This window comes from Balaenoptera physalus (genome assembly GCF_965194825.1).
Source record: "Balaenoptera physalus genome assembly, chromosome: 5".
Classification (NCBI taxonomy): domain Eukaryota; kingdom Metazoa; phylum Chordata; class Mammalia; order Artiodactyla; family Balaenopteridae; genus Balaenoptera; species Balaenoptera physalus.
In genome coordinates, this window is record NC_138884.1 from 116,931,550 (window position 1) to 116,945,979 (window position 14,430).

At 38.3% G+C, this 14,430-nt stretch overlaps 1 protein-coding gene across 1 annotated transcript in view; it reads left to right on the forward strand.

Annotated features, from left to right (window-relative positions):
* ARHGEF38 (Rho guanine nucleotide exchange factor 38) overlaps positions 1 to 14,430 on the forward strand; it is a 148,556-nt gene that overhangs the window by 71,799 nt on the left and 62,327 nt on the right. Inside the window, exon 3 of the mRNA XM_082463099.1 lies at positions 4,860 to 4,983. Within this exon, the coding sequence (XP_082319225.1) occupies positions 4,860 to 4,983 (124 nt within the window). The remainder of the gene's footprint in view (positions 1 to 4,859; positions 4,984 to 14,430) is intronic.

The window sequence follows — 14,430 nt, forward strand, 5'->3', positions numbered from 1 at the left end:
TTCATTGCAGCACTGTTTACAATAGCCAGGACATGGAAGCAACCTAAGTGTCCATCGACAGATGAATGGATAACGAAGATGTGGCACATATATACAGTGGAATATTACTCAGCTGTAAAAAGAAACGAAACTGAGTTATTTGTAGTGAGGTGCATGGACCTAGAGTCTGTCATACAGAGTGAAGTAAGTCAGAAAGAGAAAAATGAATACCATATGCTCACACTTATATATGGAACCTAAATTAAAAAAAGAAAAAGGTACTGATGAACCTAGTGGCAGGGCAGGAATAAAGATGTAGATATAGAGAATGAACTTGAGGACACGGAGGGGAGGGGGAAGCTGGGGCAAAGTGAGAGTAGCATTGACATATATATACTACCAAATGTAAAATAAATAGCTAGTGGGAAGCAGCTGCATCGCACAGGGAGATCAGCGCGGTGCTTTGCGAGGACCCAGAGGAGTGGGATAGGGAAGGTGGGAGGGAGGCTCAAGGGGGAGGGGATATGGGGATTTATGTGTGCATGTGGCTCATTCACTTTGTTGTGAGACAGAGGATAGCGCAGTATTGTGAAGCAGTTATACTCCAATAAAGATCTATTAAATAAAATAAAATAAAATACATTATGGTTAAAAAAAAAAAAAGAAAAGGCCGTTTATTACCTTCTGTAATAAGGATGTCTTGGTTTAGGCAAGGTAGACCCAGGAGCTCACATGACGATGTCACACTTAGCTTCCCTCTCTGTGTTGACTTTACTACAGTCAAGCTCTCCACAAAGATGACTGCTGAAGACAGAAATTTACATATTTAGGGCTGACAATCCAGGCCCTTCTGTTTCCCAACAACCATTTTGAAAAATCAGTGAAGCTTCTCATTTGCTATGCTTTGGCACCTGTCATCCTAGGCCAATTGCTGTGGCCAGCAGGTCACATGCCCACCACTGGAGGGAGTAGGGAGGGGTCAGGCACCACGAGTGACAATTCCACCAGATCAGGTAGAGCTGGGGAGCTGTGGCTTCTCCCAAAAAAGCAACAGAAAGGACAGAAAGATGGGCAAAACTACTGGACAGACACTACCATTACCATATTCCATTTCAGATGGGTAGAATGTTTTAAGTTATTTGGGGGCAAAGCATTTGTAAGCAAAGGGAAGAGCTTGGGCTGGGATGTGAATGCAGGAAAATGCAACGAAAGCTTTTGAAAACAGTGAGTATAAGGTGCTGGTGGTAACAGAGTAATCCAATACCAGTGATTACAGTCTCTGAATTGATAAAGTTTTATAGGTGTGTTTTCTTTTACTTAGACATTTGTGCCTTGGGAGTTTTGTATACATACAACTGTAAAATCAGAAATTATTTAAATGCAATGGGAACTTGCTATTTGAAGTATATCCTGTGAATACTTTTGTGAAGCAAAGAATTAAATTGTCACCCAAAATACTGACCTTTAATTTCTCTGTTTTGTACTTTCAAATTATTATATATTGACTTTGCTTAGAATAATGTATACTTAAAAGAAATCTTTTTACAAAAAAATGAATTTATTTTCATTTAAAATATAACTCAGCCTAAGCTGAGTATTGCCCATTTCTAGTAAATAATTAATAAATGTATATAAATGCTTCCTTGAATTTACATCAATAGTTAGAAAATCATCTACCAGTTTTAAAAGCCTATTTGGATGAGACATTTGTTCCTTGGCATATCAGTGACTAAATGTGAATTCATTTCATGATTCACAGAATCCCCATGGGCCTGTGGTGATACGGGTGATTGAAACCAGGCCAACTGATGTTTTAATCCTTTCTGTCCTTCAGAAAGAAAAGAAATCAAAACCTATGCTTTTGTTATTTAGTATTTGTGGCATTGCACTAAGATTATAGATAGAATACAGAATTAGATCCTTGCTAAATGAATTTAAAATATAAATTAGACAAATATACAGGATTCTGACCTTGAGAAATAAATTGTAGAACTGAAAACCTAGCGAAAAACTCAGGAACAAACTAAAAAATTCAAACATAGATGGCAAAGTATTCTATTATTAGTTATTGCTGGTAATGGACTATGAAGTAGGACTAAAAGGTCAGTTTCCAGCTCCAGCTCTGTCTTGAACTTCATAATTTGGGGCATGGCACCTCTCTTCACTCTGCATGAGTTTCCCTATTTTCAAACTGGTTCATATTTTACAGAGAAGATGGAATTGTATATGATATAATAAATATGAAGTTCCTCAGAATGAAGATTCCACAACAAAATGTAATAATAATAGGGTACACCATATGAACTACTTGCTTACAGAGCAAGTAAATTAGGGATGAAATTTTATACTTTAGAAGGATTCATTTCAAAATATGATTTTAAAAAATATTAAACTAGCACATCTAAAATAAATCAATCTAGAAAAATTTGACTCATACAAAACTTTTGTAAAACATATTTTGCACTATGCAAAGTTATGCCTTTGTGATTTAATTAATACCCAATACATAAAGAAAATAATGTGTTAAATCAGTGGTACTCAGAGATATGTGGCATTTGAGCCATTTAAAATTATGATAAACAAAAAGAGCCATATAACTGTTATCTGCCTTTTAGATACTTTGTATCTATAATACTAAACATACTTACTAATACAGAAATTAGAAGTCTTGAAAATCCATAGATTTTAGGCAGAAGAGCCATGTGTGCCCTATCCTGTTAGAATGAGTCCTTAACAAAGAAACATTTTGTGAGATACTGGGTTAAAGACCCTAAGAGCTAATAATGATTTAATTATTACTAATGAGGTATGAATATATAGATAATTTCAGAATACATTTAAAAAACTGAAAAAAAAAGTTGTGTAGTCCTATAAATAAACCCACTACATACAATCACACAGAATTTGATTACAAATGAGGCTCGGAGTTTTCTTGAGAACCAGATTGATGACAGGAAGGTGAGGAATTTCCCAAGATGGTTGAAGGACATATATCCAGCCAGACTATATAGCATAGGAAACAACTGACACAGTCACAAAATTTTAAACAAGGTACAATGTGACGTATTGCTTCCATGTTGAATAACAGAACACCCTGATCAAAGTAATAGCCATGTCCAGTATGGGGAACAACGTCAAGAATGGGGTCAATGTCAAAAAAGGACGGGATAAAAAAATAATGAGCAGCCTGCCTCCGCCCTGTGGTGCTCCAAGGACAATGGTGCTTCAAGGACAAAGGACGACCCTGCCTGAAAAAGTTTCAGCGTCACACCCCCTACCGGACTCCTAATCGCCCTCCTCACCATGTTGCGATGGTTACGAAATCCCTGCGCCCACCTGGGCGACGCCCACCTGGGCAACGGGATCTGTCCCAAATAAGGAAAGGCATATGTCCTGTCCCACTCCAACCCTATAGAAGGAAGGTATATGTGCCTCGACCAATCAGTCGAAATTTTCACCTCGAACCATTCTTTTGTTTTCTGGCTATAAAAAGTGATCAATAGCACATGTTTGGGCTGGACTTTCCCAGACTACTAGGAAGTCGGCCCGCTGTTCCAGCAGCGACCCTTCCCTCTAATAAATTCTGTCTTCTTTACATTTTGCCTTATGTGTGGAAATTCTTTTCCAACCCGCATTCGGACCACGACACTGCCCCACTCCTAAATAGACCTAGCTGAGAGCCTAAAAAAAGAAGCTGCAGTTGTTGGCCTTCATCTCCAGAATTCTTCCAGGTCTGTCTCTTATCCTATATACCTTGTGCCCAATTTCCCTTAATTTCTTGGCTCCTTTTTTCTGATCTTTAGCTGAACTCCCTGTCTCTCTCTCACCCCTAATTTTGCCAACCTCGTTTTGGACCAGTAACTCTGCTTTTCATCTCTGAAGCTTCTCCATGACGATTATTGATGACTTGGTTATCCACCTATGACCTCATGCACAATAAGTCATGATTAAAAGGCACCTGCTCCTATTCCCTGTGGCAACCCAGTGGAGCCTGGGCCAAGCTGTTCATGACCCACTAGACACTGTTTGATTATGAAAGGAGATCTGACTTAAACTCAGGAGAAAGATTTTGAGTAAGATCCAGCAAAATCTGGGCACATAGCTCATCATACTCTTCTTGGATGGCTTAGGATCGTTGGCCAACCCTCTACAAATCATCCAATGCCTGTGACAGAGTTTGGTCTCTACTACAATTCTTGGTACATAGAAGGACTTCAGGAATTATTTAGTGAAAGGATGGGTGAATGAATAAATTATTATAAACACCAGCTATAAGATCTAGGAATGATTACACTGGTTTTTGAGGGTATGCATCAAGTTATAAAATATGATGTATCTTTAATTAGTAGAATACGTCTGGTGAAGATTTCCATTCACATTTCTCTTAGAAAAAAAAAAAGCAGGAAACAACTCAGCAAATCTACTTGTCATCACTTTGAGAACATCTGTGGTTTTAAAACAGCTTTGAAAATAGTCACTTAGAGTAAGTTCTGACTTCTGCTGTACAAGCAGTAAGGCGTTCTGAATGCATATGCACTAGTACATACCCTCATAGAGGGCAGTTAATAAAATGCCAATTAGGGAGCCCAAATCTTCTTCACACTGTGGTTCTTACAGGAATATGTAGATGTACACTCAACTCATTAAAACTTAGTCAAAATAAAGAAAAAGAGGGAGGTAACAACAGATGCACCATCCAGCTTCTTGCATGAAAAACTGCACATTTCCTCTGGAAATACCAAATAAGAATGTTTACAGAAACGGTTGATGGAAACAGCATGGGCTGGCATATAAAACGCTTACGGTTTAGCAGGAGAAAACATCCTAAAGACTGTGCATCTCCTTCCATCAGCTGGTGCTCAGTGTTTGTGTTTCTTCAGGTTGATCAGCTGGACGTGGATAGCTTGTTTAGCAACATTGAGTCGGTGCATCAGATATCAGCCAAGCTGCTGTCATTGCTGGAAGAGGCCACGACAGACGCGGAACCGGCCATGCAAGTAATCGGTATGTTTATTCTCTTCTCGAGTTCTCCAATACGACAGGAAATAATATTTTAATGGCCTCCCGTTGCTTTGGTTTTATGTTTCTGACTCACCAAGATTCCCAGGAGATATATAAATGCTAAACCCATCTTCAGGCTCATTGTAATTATACAAACTCTGTATTTATTTTCAAATGAGTTTATATCCATTTGCTGCAGTCCCTCAGTAGCACTAAGCACACCATTTGCTTTTTAATTTCCAATCTTTCAACCTCTTTGCCTTCCAGATGTTCTCTCATTTGCTTTTATGGCTAACACTTACTTGATTCTTAAAGAATTAAACACTTAAATACATTAATAGCTTTACTGATTGTAGTCACAATGTCTCTTATTCATCATATGATTAGGAATCCACTGATTTTTGGATTGTAATTTTTTTGCATGGAAAGTTTATACGATCATTCAAACACTTAACAACTACTTTTTCCATGCTTTTCCTTTTTTCTCTGTATTATTTGCTTTCCAAATATGTTTCTAGACAGTCATAGATTATTTTCTCACTCTGATAAGATTTTGAAAAAAAATATAAAGAAATTACTGGAAAAGTGTTGGGTCAAATTTTTGTTCTCTCCATTTTCTCCATTCATTGGCCATTCATTTATTTATTCACCCAGTGAATAGCTATTAAGCAGCAGTATGTGCGATGATTCTCGGGAGCTTCAAAGGGAATATTGTGTTGTGAACTTGAAGGTAACTGCCACAACCAAGATATCACAGACACAGTGCCATGGAGGCTAAGAATTCTTTAAAATGTGTTATAATCATTTTTCTATTTTACACATAATACTCAATATATGCTCATTACAAAATATTAAAACAGTTCTGGAGTACACAGCGTAATTCACCCCTCCAATGTGACTAACATCCCCTTAAGTAACCACTGTTATTGGTTTGATGTGGATCCTTTCTTTGAGACGCACACAGAGACACAAACACACATTTACACCTTATATCTTTATTCATCCTCATTATGTCTTTGTTTGTTAATGGGAATCAGAGTATAAAAATGGCATGAAATTGATTTTGTTTCATATTTAAGAAAGGCCCAAAGTTTAATAAGCAAAGCTGATCTTATACAAAGGTGAAACAACCTGGCTATTGGTAGTATTTTACATGCTCAAAGGCCAGCCCACTCAAAAAGATTCTCCCACTGACAGGTTTAAATTCAGTCATTTCTTGCGATTATATACTAAATGTTTGTGTTCCCCTCAAATTCATATGTTAAAGCTCTAACACCTGACATGATGGTATTAGGAGGTGAGACCTTAGGGAGGTACTTCATATTTAGATGAAGTGATGAGGGGGTTGATCTATGATGGAATTAGTGTCCTTATAAGGAGAGAAAGAGATACCAGAGTTCCCTCTCCACCATGTAAGGACTCCGGAAGGCAGCTGTCTGCAAGCCAGGAAGGAAGTCCTCATCAGGAACTGAATCTGCTGGCAGCTTGATCTTGGACTTCCCAGTCTCCAGAACTGTGAGAAATAAATGTCTGTTGCTTAAGCCACTCAATCTATGTTATTTTGTTATGATAGCCCAAGCTGACTTATATAGTTTCCAAAAAATTGCAAAAATAATTTCTAAAGGAAGGACTCTTCATTATCACTCTAGTGTGGATTCATTGGCCATTCATTTATTTATTCACTCAATGAATAGTTATCAAGCAGCAGCGTGTACAATAATTAAGGTGTTGTGTGACATTATTAGGGATTAAAAGATGAAAGAGATCACGTTTCCTCCAAAAGTTTGCAAATAACCCCTTGAATTGAAGACACTTGTGTAATACATCATGAGAGTATTTTCTACACTATTGCAGAACTTCAGGGGATAAAGAGACTAGTTCTAGATGGGGAATCAGAGAAGAATTCTTAAAGATGTTACTTGGGCTTAAAGTATAGGTCAGATTTCAGCAAGTGAGGTCCAGATTGGGAAGACTAAGTAGAAGTAACAGCATGAACAAAACCATGGAGAGGAAGTGCCAAGTGTTTAGGAAATGGTGAGTGACCAAGTCAAGCTGGAGTGAAGGACTCGTATAAGGGAGGAGTGAGAAATGAATCTGTAAGTATAGAATAGGGACAGACCATACTTGGAATCCAAGTTTGGAAATTACTCTGCAGGTAATGAGGAGCCATTACAATTTTTTTCAGCAAGGATGTAATGAGACACAAAAGTTTCTGGAGAAAGGAAACTATAGTAGGTATGAAGAGAATGGATGGAAGGAGAAAATGAGTAAATATGTTATTATAGATAATTTAGCCATGTGGTAACAAGCATCTAGGCTAAGGTGGATAAAGTGAGAATAGAAAACGGGGTCAGATTCAAGAGAAACGTGGAAAAAAGCACAAACAAAATATAGGGGTTGGTTGTATTTGCTGGAGTCAAAAGAAATTCCAGGTTTAAGGAGCCATGTATCCTGATTTGCCTAGAACATTCTGGTTTTAGCCTATTCAAGCATTCAGTCCAGTTTAGCATTTGTCCTGGATTTTCTCCTTTTAAGAGGAGGATCATTATTAATAGTTGCATCACAAGAGATTTGGTAAGACCTCTATATCATACTTCAATTTCTGACGTGGCCTCTCTTAGCAGAGTGTAAGAGGCAGGTGCATTTGCCAGAGTTCTCACATGGTAACCTCTGAAAGAGAGCCCATCTCTCCTTTCCCGACCTTTCTAGTCTCAACAGTACTTACATCTTCCTTAGAAGTACGGCATACAGGGTACTGGCTGATAAAATGATGACTTTGGGCATGAGCAGCTAGCAACAGCTAGCTGCTTCCTGTTTTGATGGTGGTGGGAGATGTATTTGATGCTACAAATCCTGCTGTCCAAAGTGCAACAGCTAGTGATGTCATGACCCATGCTGGGTGGCCCATGCCATGAGCAGTGGGAGGCAGGAAGCCACAAGGGTGACAGTCAATGGGCTTAGTGGGACATGTAGGGAATTAAAGATTAAGTGCAAGTGAAATATGTGTGGGAAGTGGCGGCTGAACTGTCCTGCTACAGAGTATGTGGATGCTGTTGCTACAGTAGTTTGGTTATTTATTGTTTGATATAAATCTATCACCTTTTTATTGTCTGGTTATGCTTATCTTATTTTGCAATAAACCCTTTCAAAAGTTAAGGGTTTAATGTATGCACATTTAATAAAAATTAAGTATTGATTTTTTATTTCTCAAGAAAGTTGATGGTCAACATATAACACACAAAATACCATTCACAAGGGGGTCATTAATGCTGTCATTGACCCATAAGACAATCAGAAGACAGAAATCTGCAGAAGAAGTAGCAACATCTACATCAAAAGTTAGTCATTACTCTTAAAAAAACATGCTCGTTATTTTAAAACATACAGTAGTCCCTCTGTATCCACAGGGATTGGTTCTAGGACCTTCTTGGATACCAAAATCCTCGGATACTCAAGTCCCTTATATAAAATGGTGCGGTATTTGCATATCATCTATGCAAACCTCCCGTATACTTTAAATCATCTATAGATTACTTATAATACCTAACACAATGTAAATGCTATATAAATAGTTGCTGGTGCCTGAAAATTCAAGTTTTGCTTTTTGGAACTTTCTGGATTTTTTTTTTCTGAATATTTTCTATCTGAGTTTAGTTGAATCCGTGGATGAGAAACCTGTGGATGTGGAGGACTGATTGTACTTGGCATTTGGCATTTGCTGTCCATGCTTTTGTTCATGCTGCTACTTCCACTTGGAACCTTCTTCCCAACCTGAACCTACTTGTTGAAATCTGACCTATACCTTTAAGCCCAAGTACATATCACTCCATGCATCTTGGCTTCACTTGTGTCAAATGACAGTTATCCTAAGTTAATTTCTCTCCTTTTTAATTCCAAGTTTCCTTGGGCCTGTGAGCAATGGCTATTAATGAGTTGACACCATTAGCAGAAGATTTTGCAAACAGTTAAATTATGACAGTTTTATAATAGTGTGAGCAGATGAATTAAACAGAAAATCAATTAATTCCAATTCTGATTCAAAATGTTTAATCCAATTCACAGAATCAAAGAAAAGCTTTTGGAAGTTTATTGTGTCAAAGGTGAATTTTCTGACTGTATTGTAAATGCTACTATAACTTTAAAAATTAAATTTATGAATGCAAATTATAGTATGAATACAGATTTTGGTGGAGCATCACAGTAAAAGAATGCTCTTACTAAAGTAAGAAATCTATGGAGCAGAAATGTGCTTGGGATTGATTGTGGTGCATATGTAGTAACGCCGTGATATTCTATTAATTCAAATGTAGTCAAAATTCACACATAGTTTTACATATACAAAAATTAGAGTGAACTGTATATAATATTTAGAGGATATGCACACTTTTTTTGGTGTTGGTCACTAATCAGCTTTTAGAAATTGCATTTTGTTCAAAATCAGCTAGAAGTCTTTAGCTAAGATATTCAACAAACAGACAGAAAAGTAACTTCAGCTTTTTAGTCTTTATAATTGCAGTTATTGAAAACAAAACTGCAGATGGGAAGACACTGAAATTTATCCCTATGAAAACAAGGAATTAGCTTTAAAATAATTAAACAATGAGAGTTCATACTGTGTAAAAGATTTAATTTTGAAATTTTTAAATTGTATTTTGGAAGACTTGACTTATGAAAAGAAGCTTTAGACAGAGCTCCTGTTTAATAGGATAAAGTTATATCCTGTACCAGATTTTACAATATCTATATTTGGAAAAATATTCAAAAATCATGAATAGAAACAACTTATTTGATGAGCTTTATTTTGCAAAAAGAAAGAAAGGAAAAATCAAAATGGAGGCAAGAAGACAATAGCTTTGAAAATATTTAAGCTCAAATATTTATACATTTTAATATAGAGAGATATATAATCAGAATTTTAATATCTTCCATTTAGTAGAATTTTCTCTGAGCTTATTAGGTGTCTCTGTCCTAGGAGGAGAGTATTTTCACAATTAAAAGTATTATGGTTTATATATTTGAGCAGCCAAATAAATAATGCTAGTATTGGATTTTAGCCCATAGAATAAAATAGAGTCCATACGGATATAAATAAATGAGGAGAAAGGAAAGCTCTTCCTTACAGTAAATTTCAATGAATAAATATAGAAGGAAAGAAGAAAATAGAAAATTACCATTAGGTAAATAATATAGTCATAATTGTTACAGAAAAATCCACTGATCAATGCTAGATTTAGTGGATGAAAGTTTGAGGAGAAATTTATTTTCATAGTTTCAAAGAGTCTCCTAAGTAAGTATTAACCTCAAAGGGAAAGATGGTAACTTTTCAGTGAGAAACCAGGCAAAGACTACCTTAACCAAGTGAGTAATCAAGATCAGCAGTATCAGGAAATAACACACATTCACATCATGAGCCTTGTGATACAATGCACTGAGGGGGACACAACATCATATCTGTGGTACTTTTGTCCAAAATATGTGCTCTCGTGTCCAGTCATGAGAAAACCTTAGATAGCAGCAAACTCAAGTGAGGGACACTCAACAAAATAACTGACCAACACTGTTCTAAAGTGCCAAGGTCATTAAAGACAAGGTAAGACTGAGGAACTCTTAAAGACTGCAGAAGACAAAGGAGGACTAACAAATAAATGCAAGTGGGAGCCTGAATAGATTCTAGAACAGTAAAAGGACATTAGTGTCAAAATCCAAGCAAGGTGTTCAGTTTAGTTAATAGTATTACAGCAAGTTCATTTTCTTTTGCTGACAATTGTACTATGGTGATGTAAGATGTTAACACTGGGGAAGACGAGTGAGGGACATTTGGAAACTACTGGTGCTATTTTTGCAACTTTCCTATAAGCAAAAATTAATCTAAAACATTTAAATTATTACGGCTTGCAGAGAAAACGCAATTGAAGATGCTCACAATTTCAAGTTTCTAATTATAAATTGCAATATTGAGGAAGACTGTAGAAAATTTATGGAAAAAATTAAGGCAATAAGGCCATATTTGAAAAAGTTGGAGGCATATTTTAATTTCCCTACCCTTTATATCTGGCCTAGCCTCATGACTTGCTTTGACCAATAAAATGTGGCAAAATGATGTTCTACAACAGCCTTGTGACAGCCACTCTCTGCTCAGGGAGAGAGAAGGCTCAAACCACCCAGTCATCCCAAACAACACAGTCAAGGCCTTGGACACGTGAGTAAGGCCCTCCTCAGCCAGCTGGCCTCATGCTACAGACTACAAATGTATCAATAAAACCCCTTTAACACCACATGGAGACAAGCCATCCCAGCTGTGCTCTACTCAGATTATCAACCTGGAGACTCGTGAGCAAATAAACAGTGTTGTTTTAAGCCTTTAAGTTTTTTTGGAGGGGGGATTTTTTTTTTTTTTTTTCCTGTAGCAATAGCTAATTCATACAGATTCACAGAGAAGAGATTAATTACTTCAACTCAGATGATGAAGAAAAACTTGATTCGGAAGGTGACTTTTGAACTTGGACTTGAAGGATTTAAAAAGGTGGAGATTTGAGCAAAAGACTTCCCAAATGACAAATGGCACAGAGGCCTCAAGACAGGAGAGTGTGGGAAGCTCTTATAAAGGAGAGCAGTTCAATGTGGCTGGAGCATAGTGACAAGGAGGTGTATCCATGACCCGTACAGGGTAGCCGTATCAATGGAGTTCACTGGCAATTTCCATCACAAAATCTTTCATCTTAGATTTCATAAGGTAAACTGATTTGGGGTGAGATTGCCAAAATCCTGTTGCCACAAAATGAAAAGCACAGGTGTTCCATTTCTTTGTCCTTAGATGGCATGAATGAGCTTGTGATTCACAGTTCTAGTGCCAGAGGGGAAACTTTCCTGATACCTAGATCAGCCAGGAGAAGAATTTTACTCAATAAAAACCTTGGGGTTTGGTCGAGGCTCAAGTTTAAGCACAGAGGCATATGTCTGAGAGCTCTGGGGAATTGTCTAGACTATCATGCCACGATAGAAACTGGATTTTAAAATCTTGATTTAGGCAGGCTGCCTAGATAGGAAATGGGTTCTAAGTCTTTAGGGATGGGAGTGTGAGAAGTGGCTCTTGTTTCCACTTAAACTGAAGATCATTTTGTAACAATAGAATAGTGAGAAAGGACAAAACAAGTAAGATGACAGTGTAGAGTTTAAGAACACACAGGCTTCAGTCTCAGGTTGATTTAGTTTAACATCCTGGCCCATCGGTTGTTAAATGTGTGATCTCAGGCAAGTTACAAAGCCTCACTGAACTTCAGTTCCTCATCTTGAAATTTGAGGCAATAATACCTACCCCACAGAGCATTTATGAAGATTAAATAAAATCATGTATAAATAATGAGAGCCAGTGCCCACCCTTAGTATCCAACACATGGTATTACTAACTTATTATCCTGATTATATTAAATGTACCCATCCATTATCAAACTTTGATTTCTTATGTATGTAATAATTGAATAACATATGAATTTTTTTAGAGGTCCTGATCATGTTTTTCAAGCAAATCAGGTTCACGGACATGTGTGGTTTCCAGGTGTTCCCAATATGTGTGCATCTTGATGACTCATCTATCTAATATGGTGACATGTTTTCTCTTATGGAGGGTGATTTGAGATATCAAGCATCATGTCCACGTTTGACAAAGTGAACAGCAATCGCAGTAGATGGCCCTCAATGGACCCTGCCTCCTGGTATTCATGCTGCCATGTAGTCTAGTCCCATAATGACTCTGGACTGGCCCTGACACTCACCAAATAGTACAATGTAGTGGAAGAAACACTGTGCCAGTTGACTGGGCCTAAGCCTTAAGAAAGCCAGACATTTCTACTTTTTTGATTTGCGGAGCCTGCCATTTAAGAAATCCAGCTACCCTGCTGGAATATCACATGGAAAGAGATTAGACCTGAGACCACCTAGTGAGAAAGTGGTCCCTCTGTCCCAGCCTACGAGCTGAGGCCAGCCTTCTAGCTGTCCCTTCCAAGGTACCAGACTAGGGAAGGAGCCATCTCAGACCGTTCAGCCAGTTAAGCCCTGAATGACTGCAGCCCCAGCAAACATCAGCAGAGCAGAACCACTGAGGTGATACCAGCCAACCCACCGAATCATGAGAGAAAATCAAAATGGTTGTTGTGATAAGGCACTCACTTTTAGGGTGGTTTGTTACATAGTGATAGAGAACTAAAATGGGGCTTGTGTCCTCCTCTATGCATTTGCAACAATGTTACAATGTTTCAAAGTATTTCAAAAAGACTGAGTTATGAATATGTTTAAGTCTGCTTACCTCACACACACCGTGAAGAGAACCAGAACAGAAAGAAGCTTAAGGTACAGAAATTACAGTTTCTCACATGCTTTTTCCCCAGGGTGAGTTTATCCTTGGAGACAAAGACAACTTAGAGCTTTCTGTTCTTTGAAGGTGGAGTGGGTGATGCACTGTTGTTCTGTGGCCGTGCTTTGTTCTCCTAAAGCAGTGTCTCTTGTATGTCCCTGAAGCAGGAATCTGTGCCTTTAGCGGTGATTTTGTGAAAAGAGATTAGTCACTGACAGTGATGCCATGTGGGAGATGCCACAAAGTAGCTCACCTGAATCATTGTTCTAGTATTGTTATATTGTACACGTGTGTGTGTGTGTGTGTGTGTGTGTGTGTGTTTTACACAGGACACAGATTGGCTTGGCCTCGTTCATCCTGACCAGCGAGGGCAGGGTGGGAGCTTCACACCTGCTCCCTGGAATGTGTGAGGCCAGCAGCGGGGAGACCCAGACACAGCAGTGAAAGGTCAGGGCATTTTATTCCAAATATTGGCAGTAACAGGAAAGCTGTCAGCTTTAGAAAACATGATAGAAAAAAAGGTGAGGGGTTAAAGGTCAAGTATACACAAATCCACACAGGCAAGGAAAAATCAGCAGAAGGAAGTCACCAGGATACAATTTGAAGGTTGGACCTCCAGTCTCCTGAGGTCAAGTTGGGTCCCAGCACTACTAGGACTTATTTCTTGTGATAAAAAGAAAACCAGGGAGGCTAAGTAACAAGTTCTATAGTGCTGTTCTCTGAGGAGAAAGTGAAGTCCTGGGCTGTGGAGCTGGCTCCTTGGGGTCAGCGGCTGAGTTGTGCAGTCAGATTTGAATGGAGCTGTGAAAAGTCAGATATTGCACAGAATACACATAAAGACCAGCAATAAAAAGAAAGAAAGAAATCTTGCGAGTGTAAGAGCCCTATGAGTCCCTGAACATTTTCCCAATTGCTAGGAAGCCAGAAGGAGAAGTCGTTAGCAGGAATGCAGAGCTTCAGGGTGCACAAGAGCCCAGCAAGAACTCGGCCTTTGGAGGGAGACCGATCTGCACCCTAATGCTGGCTCTGTCACCGCTACCTCCGTGGCTGGGGCAGGTCACTTGGATCCGTGAGGACTGCCCTGGCCTGCCTGGAATAGG